The following is a 20,644-nucleotide window of genomic DNA, read 5'->3' on the forward strand; positions in this document are numbered from 1 at the left end:
CAATCTTAAATATCCAACATTTGCTGAAGGATTTCTTGCTTTTCTCTACGGTCAGATATTTGGGTTTTTAACCAAATAAGAACTGAAGTTATTAGTCAATTAATCAATTGGTAAATTAAAAGAAAATGAATCTGCAGCTCCTACAATATGTTTTTTTAAGAATAAGGGCAAAACAATTGTTGGTTCCAGCCTGATAAATATGAGGATGTAATATACGTTTGAAATACGTTTGCTCACATTTTGCATCAAATAAGGTTTCAAGTCTCATATTCAATCATAAACCTTTATGTTTTGGACTTTCCCGTCGGATAAAACAAGCAATTTAAATGCATCACACTGAAAGTATAATGAGCATTGTTTGCCATTTTCTGACATGTTATAGACAAAACAATCAATTGACAGAATAATCTGCAGATTGATCGATAATGGAAATAATTGTTAGCGCAGCTCTGGACTTGACAGTGAATTAAATAATCAAACAGAATATTGTGAGATCAATAAATGAAAGAAAAAAATCCCATTTGCATTGTAGATCTCTCAGTCAGTCCACAAGACCCACCACACTGACTGTATGCTGATATTTTTAGCTTTTTCATGGTTTGTCATGGGACAACAAAAGTGTCCTTTGTGATTCTGTTGGATTGTGATCTGAACTAGTGGAAAGCTTCAGGGTTTCTGCTGTATGACAGCCATGAGGGAAGCTGAAGTGTGTGCCAGTGATCTAACCCTGAAGACCTTAGAGTTGGCCTCCAAAACAAAGGAGGTAAAGCCAAAAGCATTGCAGAACAGGAATATCACAGCTGACCTTACCCGTCAATTCATATCAATCACCTGGAAAGAAATGTACTTCCTGATGTAACACTTACTTGACCTGAGATGCACAGATACTGTATATACGTAGGGGCTCAGTTTGGATCGCGCCTATATATAGAAAAGACAATCGGATCATATCTATTTACAGAAGACATATTGGCATATGGCTAACAGCATTATCATGCCATTCAAAGCACTCAGTGACCACTTGTGCTTTATGGAGAGGAGCATTGTCATCATGGAAGACATGGCTCCCGCTGGAGATGAAATGCATCATGGTATAATCTAAGTAACCACGCAGAATCTTTTTTAATTGTAGAGTGTAGTACAGACTGAACCACGTGACTCTGAATGGACTCTGCACAGCAGGGTTTTTGATATAATGTGCCATTTTTTCTCATTTCCTTGTTAATCAGCGTGGTATATCGATATTACAGTTAACATCAAGTCTAATTAAAATGCTGAATGGAAATGTAAATCTCCATCGGATCTGTAATTCCATTCCATCCGTTTAATAATGTTTTTTCTCCTGTAATCAGGTCATTGTCATCATATATGAGAGCTCTCTGCAAGAAGGCTGCCGTCGTTACAACGGCATCCACATCATAGTTGAAATAATTAACCCTACCAACCTCCAATTAACTCACAAATAACCAATGGCTGCGAAAGAGATAATCGAGAGAGCACGACTGCGTTTCCAAAAAAAGAAAATCCCTTTAGCCAAGCAATTGGATGCCAGCGGCGGCCTGCTGGCCTGAAGTGCCCCCCCCCCTCCCTCACCGCCCTGCAGTACAGGGTAATAATATCGAACCAGCAGCATTCCTCTATGTTTCTTTCCTCTGCATTGTACCCGGTACATATAGTGGGTGTCATTTTGCTCTTCCAGAGAGGCAAACTACATGCCATCGAGCGACGTTGTCTAAAATGCATGTTGTCGAGTGAAGCAGAGCACGACGAAGCAGAACCACCAGCGCTATTGTCTATGAGCGGCCATATGGTGGGTGTCCTTGCGTGGTAGCTTAAGGGAGCGCTTCTCCTGGAAATGAAAAATGTTGTTCAGAAATGGACTTCTTCTCTCAGCCCTACGTGTTCATCAGACCCTGCCCCATCAGGCCCCTCTGAGATCACACGGTGAGATCACAGGTTCCAGCAGACGGCCCGGAGCAGGGATGGAAACCCGGACATCACAGGTAGACCCAAACCATCTCCCTCATGTTGTCTTTGCGTGTCTCCCCCTTGTCAAAAAGCCCACCCCTACTTGTCTAGCCCTGCTCCGGGCCTCCAGATGTGGCTTAATTTACTGCGACTCTGCTAATTGCTGTAATTAAGGATTAATTACTGTTAATTACCTTCGCATAAACTCATCACCAGTCAAAGAGCGGAGCCTTATGAAATGTGCCATGCACAGGAACACACACCACGGGGACTTGAGGAGGATTGTGTTGCTGGACCTCTTGTTTGATGTCTTGTCCTGGTGCGTAGGGAGCGCTTGTAGGGCAACAGCGAGGGCAGGACATTTACTGTCATGGACCATCTCCTCCTGGCTCTGAACGCTTCACACGTCACCTCCTCGCCAACTGTTGCCCGGGACTGCGTCGCCATGCTGGCTGTCCATTGATCAGAGGCAGTTATTGGCTGATACATTTGATGACGGTTTGATACATTCCGGAAATAAATTAAGATTGTCTGCAGTAATTTGTGACACTTTCAAATATTGTCATAGAAAGAAAACATGTATTCATATAAACTAGAGGTAGTAGATTTTTAAGGGCCGATGTAATAACGATAGTTTGGAGCAGGAAAAAGCCAACGGACGATTCATTGTTGGAATATGTTCTAATTATTTACAAATGCTGATGCGCTGTTCACTTCTGTTGGGTGTCCTTTATGACTGTTTTTACAAACCATTTATATTCATGCATTTTCCTGTGGTAAAGAGGATCCTCACGTAAATTTACTTCAAAAATGAATAGCTAGGAATCTGGACTATTTGGACAAGAGGAGGCCAAATGGCTAAGGATTTATTTTCATCCCTGTCTGCCTTTCTTGTATGGTGGACAAATAGCTTATAGTGCTGGATTCTATATATAAGACAGAAAAATTTTGTTGGTAGAAATAAATAAAAAGAAAAGTCTGTTATGACTCAAATAGTACTTGTGTGCTTGCTGGAAATGAGAAAACCTTTATCCCGTTATGTATTCCACATAATGGGATAAAGGTTTTCTTGGTTTTCTCATTGAGTGGACAACTTCCTTATCAAACTATCTTATTAATAAATATGTAAAACTTTAAAGTCTCATAGAGGGAAAAAGGCCACTGGTTGCGTGAAGCGTGTGTGAATGTCCGATTGTCGTAGTTTCCAGATTTGATTATCCGAAAAGTAGCATCCTGTATTTGCAGTCCTCCAAAAAAACAACAAATACGTTGCTTGTTCTCTTGAAAGAAAACATAGACGCAGTGTCTGCTCCATTAGCAGGATGACATCGTTTGTGCCCTCGAGAACTGTTACAAGTCAATGTCGAGATATCAAGTAAAATTAGGGCTTTGTTGAAGTCACAGAAACATCATGGTTCTGGGGTAAAATGATCACTTTAATAAGGTTCGTTGAGCTTCATTAACATGGCGTCAATTTTAAAAAGTGTAAAAGACCACGGAATGATTGTGGCCAAACTCAAGAACATGATCTCGATATCGGATTGAAACGAAAATACATAACAAATCACCCGTTGACCTCGCTCTAACGGGCGGCGGTAACTCTGTAACATCGTCACCTTGACATCCTCCTTTGCTCCCGTCACATATGCTACAGTCAATAGAGGTCTTTGCCACCTGTACGTAAACACGTGTTGTTTTGAGTTCGCTTGCCCAAACAACTGTCTCAAGTGACACTGTCCCAGGAAGAAACATTTCGAAATGAAATGATACTAAGCCCAGCTTTTCGGAAGAAGTTGGTGCGACCAGGGATTTGTGTACTTTGTGTGTTCCCATGCAGGCGTCTCTTTCCGTCTCTCCATAGATGTCTTTGTCTCTCTGCTCTAGGGCTGACTGAGAGCTCGCTGCTCCACAAGCTCGTGACTTCTCTTCGGCTATGCAGTCACCGTGGTTTCCAATGCAACCCTGGAGCTGCATTGACTGAGCATGAGTTTGATTCAATCAAGGATATATATATATATATATATATATATATATATATATATATATATATATATATATATATATATATATATAATATTTTTTTAAGACACCTTAAGAAAGACTGACAGCCAGGAGGCTAATGTATTGCCTATTTTGCATAATGAATTATTTTAATGAAGGCTTTTAAATGGGGGTGCTCTGCGTTGGTGGCTGGGCGGTGCTCTGAATGGTCTTGTCCTCTGGCGCTGGCTGCCTCATTATCAGGCCAGCCCCTCAGGCCTCAAACTGGCCTGCTTAAGCCTCAGATGATGAAGATAATTACCGTTATTAGGAGTAGCTGCAGGGGGAACTTGTTCTGAAAAACACCAAGCTGAGTTCTTTGCCTCACTTCCGATCGCCAGTGGAGAAAGCCAGAGAGGGAGAGAGACAGAGGGAGAGGAGAAAAAGAAGAAAAAAAAAGGAGGGGATGAGGGGAGCGGCCACCAAATCCGCCTAATGTGACGCCTGTCAGCTCGTCTCCCACCAGCTGTCACCTCCCAAATGCACTGGGGTTCATTTTTTTAATTGACACCTCGCTTTCCCATTCCATTTCTATTTTTCGCCTTTCATTTTCCCTCCATCACTCTCTCACCTCCTTGCCTGTGCCATGCACATCTCCTCGTCTCGGCCTGTCCCTCCAGTATTTCCTTGGTGTTTTTCCTTGTCCTTGGTATCCTCCTTCCCCCCACCCAGCGTCAGCTACAACACCCCAGCTCGGCGCCCTTTCCGCACATGATACTCGAGATGGCTGATAAAACATAAAGCTGTTTTAGAGGTGCTTTATGACTATGCCCTTGTGTACTGAGGTTGCACAGCTTCGCATTATCTGGTGATGGAGAAAAAATTTTGGGCCTGAGAAAGTTTCCAATGAGTTCATGGATAGACCACAAATCTAGCTTCCAGCTTCCAGTACAGAACATTTTAAAACTATAGACGGCACAATATTTTGATTATAGCAATAGTTTTCATTGCATGGACTTAAGCGATGATTAGTAACCTCATAAAAATTGTCCTTTCTTTATTACAGCTCAGATTCAATTTAGTAGGAACGACCACATATACAGTAAATAGAGATATGATGTCGGTAATGATAATAGCTTTGTTTGACGCTGTAGTCTACCTCTACTATGTGAGGCACTTTTTGAATTATGACAAAATACTAAATGTATTGGTAGGGCCGGGTTTAAATTCCATTTTTGTACCCAGTGAAATTTGTCCATTGCACAAAATAATCTTACTTAGACTATTTTATTTAGGCAAAGCCCTCATTCTGCTGTTTGTGTTTGGTTGTGATGACATTTTGAGGGTGGACACTGAGTTGACACATTGTCTGTTTACAGATCTTGGGGGAGTACTATCGTCTGTGTGAACAACGTTGTGTAAGGCCCATGGCTCCAGAGGGAACATGCGAGGAGTCTGATAAATTGCCAGACTCAAGTGATGTCACAATTGATGTCACTTGAGTCGGAGTGGGTTGGGGCTGAAGACTACGAGATTGAAAAGAAAATAACAAATATTAACGCTCTTTGGCACGCTCGAGGCTAGCAGCTCGAGGCTACATCAGCCGCTGCTGGCAAAACACATCCAGATCTCTGTTAAGTTGCATCATGGGTAATTTAGGTGCTGGGTCCTGACAAGGCAGGAGAAGGTATGGAATATAAAAAAAACAGTGTAATACTAAGGCACTTTTCCATTAGCTAACATTTTGGTCTTTCGGGAGTTCGTGGACACACCACAAATCTAGCTTTTAGCTAAAGTTACACAAAAGAACAGTTTAAGAATATCAAGGTTCAAGGTTTTTTTATCTTGCCATTTGTGCATAGACCAACAGTCCAGACACATTGGAATTTGTTTTCGCAGGGCACTCTGAGTCAGTTTTTAAAAAAATAAAACACACTATAATAGGAAGAAGAAAGAATGTAAACTATGGAGAAAAACACTATACATACATACATACATACATACATACATATGAAAAACACTATACATACGGTATCATGTGCAGGGGTGGTGGTATGTACAAGAAAGGTGCATTTTTTGTATTATTACATTTTTAGATATGTTTTATTTTTTAAGTACTAAATAACAGTAATAAATAGACCATATGACATTATTTCACATACAATACATACCACACATATTGCACGTGAGTAAAGTATATGTTAATAGCACAATATTTAGATTACAACAATTGTGTTCATGGTAGAGACTATAGTGTGAGGTATGGTCAGTAATTCTATAATGATTGCCCTTTCTTCATTAAAGCCCATTCAACCTAGTAGAAATGGCCACATATACAGTAAATTAGACGTAATGTAACACAATGTTCATTTCGTGCTCTCAGTAATGATAATAGCATTGCTTAGCACTGTAGTTTACCTCCGGTGTGTGGGTCATTGTGAAGCACATGCTGCTTCCAATGAAGACGGCATCATTGGGCTTGCATCAAATGCAGATGAGTGCAGGATGCTGAACTCTTTCAAGGCGCGAAGGGGGGTGCGGGAGAGGGGTTGAGGAGGATTTGTATTAGTGATACTTGTCATGTCTGCTGTAAATCACGCTGCTTTTTTTTCTTTTCTTCAGGTTCCTAGGTTGTTGTTGTTTTGTCTCAGAATGCTGTGTGGCAGGGATGAATGGTGGTGATGTTACATTATCATGTGGCTGTCGCTTTCACTCCTGCTGACTGGCCTGTGACAGGCCCACACACACACACAAACACACGCACACACACACGCACACACACGGTTGTGTCAGGAGCAGGCCTGATTTATTAACTGCTGAAACCCTAGATGACGTGTGCCCACACAATCAATACTGAGCACAGCCACTGCCTGCCCCTCTCTGGGGTCATGTGATGTGGACAAGCAAAAGGCAAGGAAGGACACACACGCATACGCACACAAACACGCGTATACACTAAACTGCGGAGTGTATTGCATTACTGTATTGATGGGAAATGGATCCAGTCCAGCGTTGGCTGCGCGCTGCCAGTCAGAGGAAAGAAGGGTAAACTTTCATCATGGCTGTCAGGGACATCGCTGCTGCCTTGTTTGACCGTAAATCTTCCTAATTGTGACAGAATACTTCAACATAATTAATTAAGCATGTTTTCATTTAAAAGCACTCGCAGGGCGCCAGGCTGGGTGCTTAGGGTAGTCTGCCAATGTGCATAATTGTGTATTTTTCCTGTGTGTGTGAGCTCACAGTCATACACGGTGTGCATATTTGTGTTGTGTGTTTGCTTGTGTGTGCACCTTGATTCCCCCTGTATGAGTGGGTGGCTTAATCGCCATGTTTATTTACACTCCTGTTGTCTGCAAACAGCAGGCAGTGTGGCGATGGGTATGAGCCAGCCCTTAAGGAAGTAAAACAGCAGAAATTAATTTAGTCAATAACCAAAACAAAGGCTTATTCTTAGAATTCCATTCATTATTCAGGAAAGGGCTCAGGGATTGTTTATGATGCGCATTTATTTTTTATGCCCTGCCTTTTTGGGTTTAGTGCCCCACATCTCAGGGAAGGAATTATACAAGAGCGTGCACAAAGGAGAGGAGGAAAGATGGAGGGAGGGAAGGAGGGAGGGAGGGAGGTAGGAAGCGACAGAGAGGGGGAATTGTGTCCTCTCATTGTTCAATTAAGTCTGTCGGTAATGATCAAGATGAGATGATGGCCATCTTCCTTTTATAGATAGGAATCTGCGGCTGTCCATGGAATAAGGGAATCTCAGAGCAGTGTGTCCTCCGTGCCTTTGTTGCTACAGTAATAGACTAGAATGTATAAAAGGTTTTTGGTGGTATAATAAAGTGTTGGGAGCATGTGATGTATTGTTATAGAGAGCCCTTCTCTCTGTCAGGTGATTATGTTAATGTATGGTCTACTGATGCAGAGTTCACAACGAGCTCTCTGACTGGCATCGAGGCCTAATCGATTCTGTTTCTATTAGTGAACAGAAATAAATAAAGCTGATGGCTGTGGTTAGGGTAATTATGCCACAGCACAGTGAATTGTTTGATTTTCCTTATTAATTGTATTTATTTAATCCATTTCATGCTTTTAGTTGTGCACTCTGGGACTTGGAGGGAATGAATAAATCACTCTTTGGCTCATTAGATTCCCCCTCTGGTTGGGATGTGCCACTATTTTTGTCAGAATGGAATTGGCGAGTGTTATAATTTCCCGCTGGTGTGATTCACATGAAAAATATCCACATACTCATCTAACCGCACATGTGCACATGTGCACAAGCGCTCGCACGCACATGCGTCTGCTCCCCATCTGAACTCCTGACCTTTTCCAGCCGTCTGATAGCCATTGACATTTGCCTCTTGAGCTGAGCTTGCTCACGTGTTGGAGTTGATGGGAATGGATGATGTTATTGCCGGAGGACGAAAAGAGAGGGAAGGAAAGAGGAGGTGGGGGGTTGAAAAGAGGAGGACCAGGGTAGACAAGCTGCTTGTGCAGCCCCGGGAATCCATCTGGACCCCCTGCGCACCAGAAAGGTCACAGGGCGACTCAACCTTACATCCTCATTACAAAAGAGCCGTCGCTCTGACTGTGGACTACAATGTGGCCTCACTGCCCTGTCACACAACCTGTCATTCGCCCTCGCCGTCTGACGGCCATCATGAGACATACAGGGTGGGGGGAGGACTAGATCGTCTTCCTGAAACATTTTGATAGATGCATATATTCAGGTGTGTTTGTGAAAGATGGCGTGGCTGCGTGAGCTTTTGTCTTTGTCCTTGAAGACAGTGGCTGGAATGGAGGGCTGCACCTGGTCGGCAGTTCTCAGCACCTCCGAGAAAAGCAGGACACTCTGCTGCTTTACCGAGGGAGCCTTCTGGTGGCAGAAAGAGGCAGGGCAGTGCAGCTGATTTTGAAATAGTAATGCATGCTGATATACCTGTATTTGTTAATCTCTAGGGTGCAGTTGAAACAGCACCATTCAAATAGTTTTTGTGCAAATTCCCCTCTTTGTCAAATGTATTTCTCAGAATATCTGGGCGTGTGGATGTGTGCAAGGCCGCATCCGTTTATGTGTACATCGCGTGTATGTTGTTTGTGCACGTCTGTCTCAGCGGGCCCGTCGTTGTTGTGTTTACACTTCACTCTTCACACCACAGGAGCTGAGTGTCAGTTGAGAGCTGAGTGCCTGTAGGTGTGTGAATATGTGAAGGTTCAAAAGCCCCAAACAAGTGTGTGAACAGAACCTCGGTGTCAGTCGTGAAAGCATCCTTAGTCCTGCTAAATGAAGATTACAGCACTCTGGATACGGCACTGGTGCACCAGGTGGGACACTAGTGGGGTTATTTAGCAGCTATTTGTGTGACGTGGGGAGAAGCAATGCAAAATAACTGCTCGTCTGTTAAGATGAGAGAAAAACATGTTTTTCCCAGTGTTAAAATAACTGACCGTAATAATCACACATGAAATAGTGATTTTTTTAAAAACTTTTCCTTGAATGATACTATTTCCGAAAGCAGTAATCACATTTTCAACATGAGTATCTTCATCTAGTGTTGGAGCAATATGATTTTGCTCAAATTCCGTAAGCTGTATTTTGTTCTTCATTCCGTAATAATGCCTGATCTGTGTCTTTGTGTGATCATACTGAGTCTAACGTGTGTTATTACTTTGCTTTTTCTGATTAGATAGCATCCGAGAAGATATTAAAGCCAACAGCCAGAAACCTAACATAGCTGGAGCATAAGGAGAGCAATGAAAGATGAACTCTTGTCGAAGGCTGTGTTAATTATTTTTTTTTTACATGAAATGATGGTCAGAATCGATGAAATGATAGTTTTATGGTCCTGCCGAGCTGCCAGCCTCCGTGCGCCTGCAGGGTTTTATGGCACAGCCTTGAACTATTAAAATCGATGGCCATATTTCAGGGAGTTCATTTGGTACGCTGGAGTTAAGACTCGTTCTCAGTCAGAGGAGAATTATTGTACCTTGCTACTCATTTTGAGCGGCCGTGTAAATAGGACTGCTTAGCAGCAATGTCTTCATGGCGTCTTCTCCTGTCCTCCACAGTGCTCAGTATCCGTGGCGCCCAAGAGGAGGAGCCCCCAGATCCTCAGCTGATGCGACTGGACAACATGCTGCTGGCGGAGGGCGTGGCCGGGCCAGAGAAAGGCGGCGGGGCAGCAGCTGCTGCGGCCGCCGCAGCGGCCTCTGGCGGCATCGGTGCCGACAACTCAGCAGAACACTCTGACTACCGGGCCAAGCTGTCTCAGATCCGACAAATTTATCACACAGAGCTGGAGAAATACGAGCAGGTGGGGAGCAAGAGTAATTTCTTAGTTAGTATTCTCTGTTATTTAGCGTCTTGCAACACATATTCATTTTGTTGTGTAAGTATTTTATCAGTAAATACAAAAAATAATGTACCATACAATGAATGTAGATTTTTAGACATCATTCACCCGCTAAGCCTTAATGAAACACCCCATTATAGGAAAGAGCCAGCACTGTTTAAAATGTTATGTTCCCTTCACAGTCGATATCTTAGGGGATGCTCTGTTGTACCTCACTGTTTTCAGTCCAACTTTTTGGTTGTAGTCTAATTCATTGTTTCATGACAGAAAAGTTCATATCAATGTTTTCTCCTCTTCCAAAATCCTCCCACTACGCAGGTGACGACTGTAGGATGTGTTGTAATTTTAAATTTCTCTTTTCTGTTTAAATGTGCAACTACTGAAAAAGTTGGACATCGTCCCGACTGGTGGTGGATATGGACAGAGGCAAAACTTTAAAAAAAATGTCAGTGATTTTAATCTTTATAATATGTTACATTGTTGACATGCACAAATATGTGGCTTGACATAATTCAATTGCAAACATGTTTACTGTCTTCTTCATGGAGACAAAAGATGTAGTGGTGATACATGACACAGATTCACACCACTTACCTGACCTCTGACCTCTCCTTGCAGAGAGGAGGAAGCAGACAGAACACGTTTTCTTTCAGGATAACAACAAAATAAAATGAACAAATGCAAGAAAAATAACAAGAGATTGATACTTTGCATTTATACCCTGTTCCCCCCTGAAATTCCTGTGTTTCCGGTAAAAAAAAACAAAAAAAAAACATGCAGAGTTCAATTGAAGACTCTAAATTCTCCAAAGTTAAGAATATTGTGTTTTGGCATTGTGTCCAAGTCTTTTTTCTTGTCCTTTGTCCAATGCATGCTGGGTAAAGCTTCATCTGTGAACCTCAGTAGGAATACGTTGGTATAAATGACGGAGGAGTTATTATCCTGAGAATTCTTACCTAAGTATAATGCTCTTGAAATCAGCTCTCACAGGCCAACTCGTGACAAGCCGAGCTTTCAGAGATGTTATCTTCACCAGCAAAGCAGCCATTATCAGTCACACACCAGCTCTTTTCCAAAGACTGTAACGTCTTGTCATTCCCTCGGAAGTCAAAGCGTCCTGGGTTTGTCATCTTCTCAGAGGAAGGCTAGTCATCGCTAACTGTCACAGTCAATACACACCTGAGCATTTTTGTGTCACCGCGCTACGTACACCGCGCGCGCGAATGAGTGAGTAGTGTCTGGCGTGTGTGTGCAAGCAGAACGGCTGCTCGGTGCATCACTTTGACTGACGTAACCCTGGTGTTGACAAGCAACAGACACCTTGACTCTGAATGCAGTCGTATCCAGTGACTGATTCAGACAGAGACAGAACAAGGTAGACGGAAAGATGGAGTAAAAAGAGAGGGAGACAGTTTAAACCTCTTGAACGTTAACGGGACTGAAAGCAGGCTGTCATTTTAGATTTCTCCTCACTTGTCACATTCTCTCTTCCATTGAAGAGAAGTCTTTTTAATATTCAGAGCACCGCGAGTCTTGCTGCCTCCACTGTATGACTCCACTGCTACATTTGTTTGGCGTGAAACGGCGCACTGTGGTGTGCTGCTTTAATTTAGACTCCTCTTATTACCTCTAACGCTGTTATACTGTCAGAACTGCTTCCACGAGGCCAAGGCCTCCCAGTGAAGGTGCAGCCTCTCCAGAATCCAATTTCACCCTTTTGTTCTGTCTGAAGCCGTTGAGCCTCCATGATAGTTCTTCTTTTTATGAATCCTGTCTGTCTGTGCATCCAGGCGTGCAATGAGTTCACCACCCATGTGATGAACCTGCTGAGGGAGCAGTCTCGCACACGACCCATCTCGCCCAAAGAGATTGAGCGCATGGTCAGCATCATCCACCGCAAGTTCAGCTCCATCCAGATGCAGCTGAAGCAGAGCACCTGCGAGGCCGTCATGATCCTGCGCTCACGCTTCCTCGATGCCAGGTCTGTGTCACATAACTAACCTTTACTTTTCGAAAGATTGTGCTCCAAAGTGGTCTTTGTTTTGAGAACGATTTATTCATTTTTGCTGCAATTAATCAAACGGCTTCTATCATGTGTTTACCGGGATTCTTTGTTACATTTCCTTCTTTATTTTTAATGTTTAATGTTCCAGCAGCATTCATATAAACTAAACTATCCTGGTTTAAATGAAGGTGCAAATGAAGAATGTATCTATTTGTTTTTTTGTCAAAAATCTCTGTTCTGTCTGTCCCCGTTCTGCTGTCTGTCCAGACGAAAGAGGAGGAACTTCAACAAACAGGCGACAGAGATCCTAAACGAGTACTTTTACTCTCACCTCAGTAACCCCTACCCCAGCGAGGAGGCCAAAGAAGAGCTGGCCAAGAAATGCAGCATCACAGTGTCGCAGGTAAAAAAATAAATAAACTAAGCAATCTACTTAGTTTGTGCTCTCAATTAGGTCTTAGGTCTAAGTATAAACACTCAACACTGCAAATAAAATGCTACCAAATGTGTTCCTTCTTTTTCCATAGGTGTCCTCAATGTGTTTCAATTCAACAACTGTTTCTTTTGTCATTGCTATTTTGACAGGTATCAAACTGGTTTGGGAACAAGAGAATCCGATACAAGAAAAACATCGGCAAGTTCCAAGAAGAGGCCAACATGTACGCAGCGAGGACCGCGGTCAGCGCAACCAGTGTGTCTGCTCACGGCAGCCAGGCAAACTCCCCATCAACTCCCAATTCAGCAGGTGAGCTGATCACAAGCCGGCCTTACACACCTCTGATTTATGGCAAAAGAAGCTTTACAGACAGAAGAATTAGTACATTTTCTTTTCATACCAGATCGCACCTGATTTCCAACTCAAGAATCCAGTCTCTGGTTCTTTTTCATTAATTTCTTCGCTGCCTTTGTCGTCTGTCTCTCTCACTCATTCTCTCTCTCCCATCCCCCCCCTCCCCCTCCTTCCCCCCGTCTCTGTTATTGACCCCTTGGTCTTGTGGACGTTAATTTTTCCTGCCTCTTGTCCGGTTGACCCTGTGCATGCCATTAAGCTGCTCAGAGGGCAAGCGGAGTCTTTTGTCATAGAGAGACTTCGCAACAGTATTGGATTAGGACCGGGTGTTGAAATCAAGTTACGCGATGGTCCCTTTACATCTGGGCAGCTAAGGGTCCATTAAAGGACGAAGACGATTCTTTGGGTCTTCCTGCAGATCAATTGTTACTTCCTTAATGAAACACTCGCAGCACGGACATTTAACAATAATGTAATCCATAAGCTTCTGTTTTAACTGGACTTAAACAGTTTTATGATGATTATCTGTCCCCTGGTTCTTGCTGATTTTTCCTTCTGAATTATGGTACGGTGATATTTTAATGTGCACATACTACGTCTGTAGCATGCATGTTGTTAGAAAAAGCCTTTTTCATGATGCCTGCCGCCCTCAACTAACCCACTCAATGCTCTTTTGCTTATGCATGATCATTTTAACTCCTTTTTCTTTTCCTCTCTCTTGTCTTTCCTTTGTCCTACTCTCTTGCTCCCTTCCTTCTTCTCTGCCTTCTATGTATTCTCAGGTTCTGCTGGCTCTTTTAACATGTCAAACTCCGGAGACTTGTTCATGAATGTGCAGTCCCTCAATGGGGACTCGTACCAAGGGGGGCAGGTTGGGGCCAACATACAATCCCAGGTAGGCGCCTCTCCAAGCTTAGTGACCAAAAGCTGACAAACTCTTGAGATCGCCTGTGAAATTGTTCAACCACTGTCCAGTCCGGAAGTGCAGATGCCCCTAATAACTTGACCTACACAGTGAAACAAAGGTTACACTTAGCCTGAGGGTTTACATTAATGTGAAAGCCATTGTCAACCCACAGTTGAGTAGACGACTGCAGACAGTTTTGGAAACGGTGCAACACTCATCAGCGCTCCTGACAAGAGTTCACATAGCCACTGGTGCACTGTAGCTCCCTGACCTTGCCCCGGTGGACAGTGATGACCAGCACAGTGTTTCTAAGTGTTACAACTCTCACCATAGATTAAGGAATCACCACCGGTGGTGATATTCTCATTTGGTTTCATTGCTTTTGGCATAATTTATCTACCCCTCCATCCCCCCTTTTCTATTCAGATCAGCTCTCCAAATGCTTTAGGTCGTTCATGAATATGCAAAAGGACAACCCTTAAAAGAGGTAAAGAGTCTTCAGGGTTGGTCTTTAATTATTGAAACTCATGTAACTTTCAGGGGATTCTTTTTCCGAGGATGTCAGAATGGCCTCGCTCTCAGGGTTGTACGATTAAAAAAAAAGCAACATAAAAGAAACAGTACAACTTTGAGTTAATTGGCCTGCTGAGTAGAGGAGTCTTATTTGTTGTGAAATCCATATGGCAGGTGTGTTTTCATGCATAACCTGACGAGCTGCTCTTCCAAAAGCAACAAAGCAGCTCCCACTGAATCTGTGTTGAACATAAAAAAGAGCCATCCCAATAAAACGATTGTTACAAAATAATGTAAGATGGGACCTCAGTTGCACCATATTTGTATTGGCAGCCACGATGGGAAAATATGTTCATTAAAAAATGTCTCTTTTCTTTGCATATGCACTGAATAACATTGTCCGTAGTGTTCAGCAACATGTTATAGAATGCGTTGCAAAGTATATTCAATGTCTGATTTTGACTTATTGTTTTCCCACAAGTACAAATGCATTCATAATTAGTTACTTCTTGTCATTTTACTTGTATGTTGTCTGTTTGCAAGGTCTGTTATCAAGCTTGTAATGGCAGTCAAATCATTCAGATTCGCTGTTTGTAACCTTTTCCTGTTTCTGGTACCCTTTTACTATCAGACTGACCTTTCTTTGTGCATGGCTGTCTTTGTTATCCAGAGCTTTTGTCTGACCAGGCCTTTTGTCTGTGTCCCTGTTGTTCCAGGTGGATACTCTTCGCCATGTTATCAGCCAGACCGGAGGATACAGTGACAGCCTCGCAGCCAGCCAGATGTACAGTCCACAGGGCATCAACGTAAGACCTGTAAACAATCTCCTTCCTCTCTGTTGCGTTCTCTACATTTTCTTTGCTGTCTTAGTCTGCAATGATTGCCCAGTTGCAGGATGTGTGTATTGTGTAATTCTGTGCGTACGCTAAGGTGCCACTTAGCAGAGTTTACGAGTGTTGGGCTGTTGTCCAGCCAGTTGCCCCCCTGCTCCAGTCGTGCCCTAGGTGGCAGGCAATGAGGCAGCTACCAGGCCGAGTCGCTGGACATGCTCCTGGTCTGTCGGAGGCCATTAGCGTTAGCGAGACACCTGCAGTCGACAGGAACAAGGACACAGGTGTCATCCTCCCTCCCAGTGCTACTCTCACGTTGGCACCAGAGAACAAGTCATACCTCTCTCGACTTGCGTCACACAAAAAAAAGTTGCAGGTTGCTAATTCTTAAAATAACTCTTTAACTAGCCTGTCACAGCCCGGGCCAGTATTCTAGGTCTCCTTGCTGGGCGGGGCGGGACAGGGAACACTGGAGGCAGTGTGTTAGCATGTAGATCCATAGCGACAGGCTGCGCGGGGTTGAACAGAATCAATACGACAGTCACAGGGACAGAAAGAGCGGGGCTTTGGGCTAACAGTCCAAGCACATTGGTCAGATCATTCATCCACAGGAACAGCAGCACTGACAGCCAAGGCTTCAACACCCCTTGTGCTAAAATAAGAACAGGGATGCATGAAGCCAGTTACAACATACAACAAGCTTGATTGAACATAGGTGTTCAATACATTGTGCTGGTGCATTTGAGTGATGAAATCACTAAAAACTAAAATCAAAACTAGTGTTTGTATTTGGGCTTGGCAATGAACAACACTTTTTAGCAGAGCTTACCATCCAAATAAATAGCCAGTAAAAGTTTCTAAAAGCCAATAATACATACAACTACTCTTCTCACCTTCTGTAGCCAGAAATTACACATTTTCAACAGTTTGTAATTTATTAATGCGTTCACATTTTTTTACATTGTTCTTTTGTTTTACAAACAGATATTTAATTTCTACATTCCTAGATTACAAAATACAGTCGCAAATTGAGTGTGGGTAAAAAAAAATAGTTTAGTTATTTAACAAACATCTGTATTCTCAAACATCTGTGTCCTCAAAGAATGCTGGTGTTTATTTTTCAGTGAAACAGATGTTTAGCACTGTGACTCCGACGTGATGGTAATACATAAGACCGTGGCAAAACTGTGGTAAAAATTATGTTTTGATAATAAATTGTCTGAATTGCAAACATTAAACTAAGGATATCTGCAACAATCAGGTGTATTAGACCAGAAGTTCAACCAATCGACAAGTCGAGGTTATAAAGAGGTCGAACTATAATAATCAGGACAAACAAATGAGGCAGCACAAGAAATAAATAATATCATGCGGTCAAGAATTCGGCAAAAGAAAGTAACATTTATTGTTAAAACTAATTGTGACAGTTTATTGGGAAATTTATTTTTGGCTGTCATCCTCCTGAAATAAAAACAACTATTTTAGAAGACTCACAAAAGAATAAAAGCAATTATATTGGTGATGATGATATGAGTCTCTAATAGTTTTTTAGTTTTTTAAATGCACTTTAACCAAAAAAAAGAATGCAGTTTCAGTAAAGCCAGTAAATTAAGTGTGTTTATTTAGCCCAGATGACATTTTTTTTTCTATCTAAGATCTACTGAGTGAACTCTCGTGGTGCACCTCTCCTTCTTTATCTTTGAACAGCAATTACACCCCTCAAATTGCTGGTGGGTGTTGCCTCACTCAGAGACTGGAAATGTTTTTTTTTTTCTCATTCTTTCTCTTTTTTTACCCTCTTGCTTCTGAATAAGATGACAGACAGTCTTTACACGAAATAACAGGGTTTGGAAATAAGAGGCTGCCAAAGCACGTCCACCGCTCTCACTAATAGCGTGGAAATTGCAATTAATGTCCTTAATGGTCTTTAGTCAACCTTTTATCACGATTTTAGAAGGCCTTCATTTTAACAAGCTATTTTTTAAGTGATAATTTATTCTTTTATCAAACATCTCAGGGGTATATTCTGAGATATATGGAAGGTCTGCGTATTCTGTTTCATCTCTTCTGTTTATCTCACATTATGTCAGCTGTTTGGAGGGATAGATGAGGGAAGTGGTGGGATGATATTTCAAATGAAGAGTCTCTTAAAAACAGTGTTTGTCAGTTTTTTTTTTAACACTATCTGTAAAGTACCAGTAATAGCAGACTAAATATACAGATTCAAAGCCCTTCTATATGAAATTGAAGCAGTTTTCTACATACCGAATATTTTCATTAAAAGCAAAACATGATCAAAATTATCATAGCGGTGCAAAATGTCTCGTTACATTCATTGTAATATTACTGGTGATGTTCTATAAAACGAATGTGTTACTCCATCTCATTGTACTGTTGGTCTGTCCGTTAAAGACCAGAAACTAAGGGCAACAGCTCGCCTGACTCTGTCAAAAAGTAATACACTGCAAAAATTTAAATCTAAGTAAGATGAAATATCTTAAAACAAGGCATTATACGCTTGTTTTCTGATTGACAAGATATTTCTTCTTATCAGGCAGTTTTTATTTTAGAGCATTTCACTTGTTTCAAGAAGTCTTGGCAAGTCAAATTTTCCTGTTCTGTTGGCAGATAATTTGTCTTATTTCAAGTAATATTTCCCTCATTTCATTACTTTTTTTTTCTTGGTTTTGGAAGCTGAATTTTTGCAGTGTAAAATCTGCCTGCCAGCACCTTCTGAAGCCGGCTTGCTTTATTAATCTGCACAATAACTGACATTTAAAAACATCAAATTGTGATTACAGAAGCTTTGGGACTTCCTGGATTCTTGTCATCAGCATGAGGTTTTTTGTATGGATAAAAAAATATATATAACATGTTAATCTATAAAAGAATTCAGGTGGTGTGTGGATCTGTGGACAGACTCATTTAGAAAGTGCTTTTCCCAAAATGTCAAATACTGTGCCCATGTTTATGGTAATAAGGAATCATAGCATCCAGCCTAACATCAAGACTGATGAATGTACTTTTTAAAAAAGTTTACAACAGTAACCACATATGGAAAGTGATCTATCAGGCGTCATGTACACAGGCAATACTTGCTTGTGGGATCAATTCATTATTTGTTTTGGTTTGATCCTTCCATGCTAATATTGTATCATTCAGTTACCATGAAGCTGACTATTTCCTGTCTTATCTAAACAGACAAACGGTGGCTGGCAAGATGCTCCGACTCCTTCGTCAGTGACATCGCCCACAGAAGGACCCGGAAGCGTTCATTCGGATACTTCCAACTGAATATATCCATCTCTCCACCGCATCTACAAAAACCATGGACTGACCTTGCTATTTACAGTATTAAACTAAGGAATTCACTGCTCCACAGTTTGGAGAGGAACTGTGAATTCCTAACCCGAAAAAAAAGAAGTAATATTTCCTCTGCTTATAACGTTGGACATTTGGGATACAAACAAAAACGTTTGACAATATAAATCAAAACAATACCACAATCAACGGAGACGTTTGTACAGATTTCACATTATATTCAGAGGGCTGGGTTTACTTATTCACACGTAATGTTTTCACTCATCATGATGAAATGATATGATAAAGTAAATGAATCAAATCATTGTTTTAAGTGAAAATACTTCATTCTACCTCTCAGCCACTAAAAAAAGAGTAGAAAAAATATGTCAGTGACCATTATTTGTTTTGTAAAAATGAAACTTTTGTCTTTGCAAGCAAGATGCACATCTTCTTACTTACATTTTGTTGTCTCTCACCTGTTCTATGGTACGCCATTTAGACCTAAATATTGCTCAGTTGTTTACAATGTGTGCTTGATAAAAGTTTGTCCATTTTCCCCTCTGTCTCCGACGATTAAAAACAGAGTTCTGTCAGGAGATTTTACCTCTAAGGTAACCCTGTGAAGTATGTTATCTGTAAAACAATAAATAAATACTTGTCATCAAATCGGACAAGCTTGACATCATTCATTAAGATGGAGGACATAACAACTCTGTTGGTTTTGGTTCTGCAGAATATTGCTCGAGGTACAGAAAAAAAATAGATTTGTGCTCTATGCTGGACAAGGAAAAAACTTGTATTGTATTTTACTGAAATGCTTTAAGATACTTCTTATTATTTTCCACCTCCACCACTACAGAAGAAAATGTTTTTGACGATGCCAAAATGCTGATTTAACCAAAACAAAAACAAAAAATGGTCGAAAAAGAAAGAAAAGTTCTCATGGAGTCAGTTGTAATCTATTCTTTCATGAAATATAAACTGCATTATGTCTATTTCTTTTCCTTGAAATCACCGTCTTCTGTCATTCCGCTCTGGTGCTACAATCAAGTAAATAATGCTGTTCCACTGAAAGAAATAGAAGAAGAAAGATCACTTTCTACGGAAGAGAAAGTTTGTCAAGAGCGTCTGTAACCGAGTTTGTTTTTCAATACATGAACCACAATCCACTTAAACAGGGAAGTCATTATGTTAATAGAGTTTTATGGTGGACCCTTGCTCCTGAATCTCCAGCACAGGTTCAGAAATGCTTCAACATGGAGCCGCTGATCATCACCATGAAACAAGCATCTGGATGCACCTGAACTGCTGCTCGGCTCTAACGAGGACACTTTGGTGTAAAGATTTTGTTATATTCCTCATTTTGATGAATGGTGTCCTCTCCTGGACGTTTATTAAACTTTAAAAACATTCAAGTCAATATATTATTCTGCTGGTGCTGCTTTAGTAACCCTAGAATTGACCCCAAAACAAATGTAGACATTTGAATTCATGCTTGTCTCTGTACTTTCATACTTTTCTTTCAGTATGAAACATTTATGAACATTGTAAATGTTACCCATTAAGCACTAAAGAAGGGACAAGTCATCATGTCAAATAATGTGTTTTCTGAGCAGTCTAACCTTGTTTATAGGCACTTTTTATGTTGTGTGGCTTCTTTGTATTTTTATTTGATTTTTTATGGTATGCTTAATGTAGGCTATTACTTTTGTTTTTGGCTTACCCACTCTGGTGAATTGGCTCATGAACTTTCAACATGTGTTTATGTGCACCATTGTGCTTGACTTGCTTTGTTGGAAAGGGTTTTCAACACATTAAAAATGATATGTAATACAGCGAGATTAAAATCAGAATGTTTTCTTTTTATTGTTGAGTTTACAAAAGAGAAAATGAGCGCAGCATCACACTCAGGCTTCTCGTGGTAATCACAGTCACTGTTGTGATCCGTCATGTTGTTGTTGTTGTGATGTCAATCAAGGTTAGTGACTGCCG

At 41.4% G+C, this 20,644-nt stretch overlaps 1 protein-coding gene across 4 annotated transcripts in view; it reads left to right on the forward strand.

The window, feature by feature from the left end:
• Positions 1–20,469, forward strand: part of LOC137803095 (pre-B-cell leukemia transcription factor 1) — a 46,394-nt gene extending 25,925 nt beyond the window's left edge. The window contains exons 3-10 of one of the 4 annotated variants that reach the window (XM_068601366.1): positions 10,021–10,265; positions 10,693–10,749; positions 12,095–12,285; positions 12,577–12,712; positions 12,895–13,054; positions 13,882–13,994; positions 15,236–15,325; positions 18,551–20,469. In XM_068601366.1, the coding sequence (XP_068457467.1) occupies positions 10,021–10,265; positions 10,693–10,749; positions 12,095–12,285; positions 12,577–12,712; positions 12,895–13,054; positions 13,882–13,994; positions 15,236–15,325; positions 18,551–18,643 (1,085 nt within the window). In that variant the 3' untranslated portion in view covers positions 18,644–20,469. The remainder of the gene's footprint in view (positions 1–10,020; positions 10,266–10,692; positions 10,750–12,094; positions 12,286–12,576; positions 12,713–12,894; positions 13,055–13,881; positions 13,995–15,235; positions 15,326–18,550) is intronic. The other 3 variants (XM_068601385.1, XM_068601375.1, XM_068601392.1) reach the window with 3 other exon arrangements.
• Positions 20,470–20,644: the final 175 nt, after the last annotated feature.

This window comes from Clinocottus analis, unplaced genomic scaffold, assembly GCF_023055335.1.
Source record: "Clinocottus analis isolate CAN_PGR_092001 unplaced genomic scaffold, fCliAna1.0.p SCAF_11, whole genome shotgun sequence".
In the NCBI taxonomy this organism is placed as follows: domain Eukaryota; kingdom Metazoa; phylum Chordata; class Actinopteri; order Perciformes; family Cottidae; genus Clinocottus; species Clinocottus analis.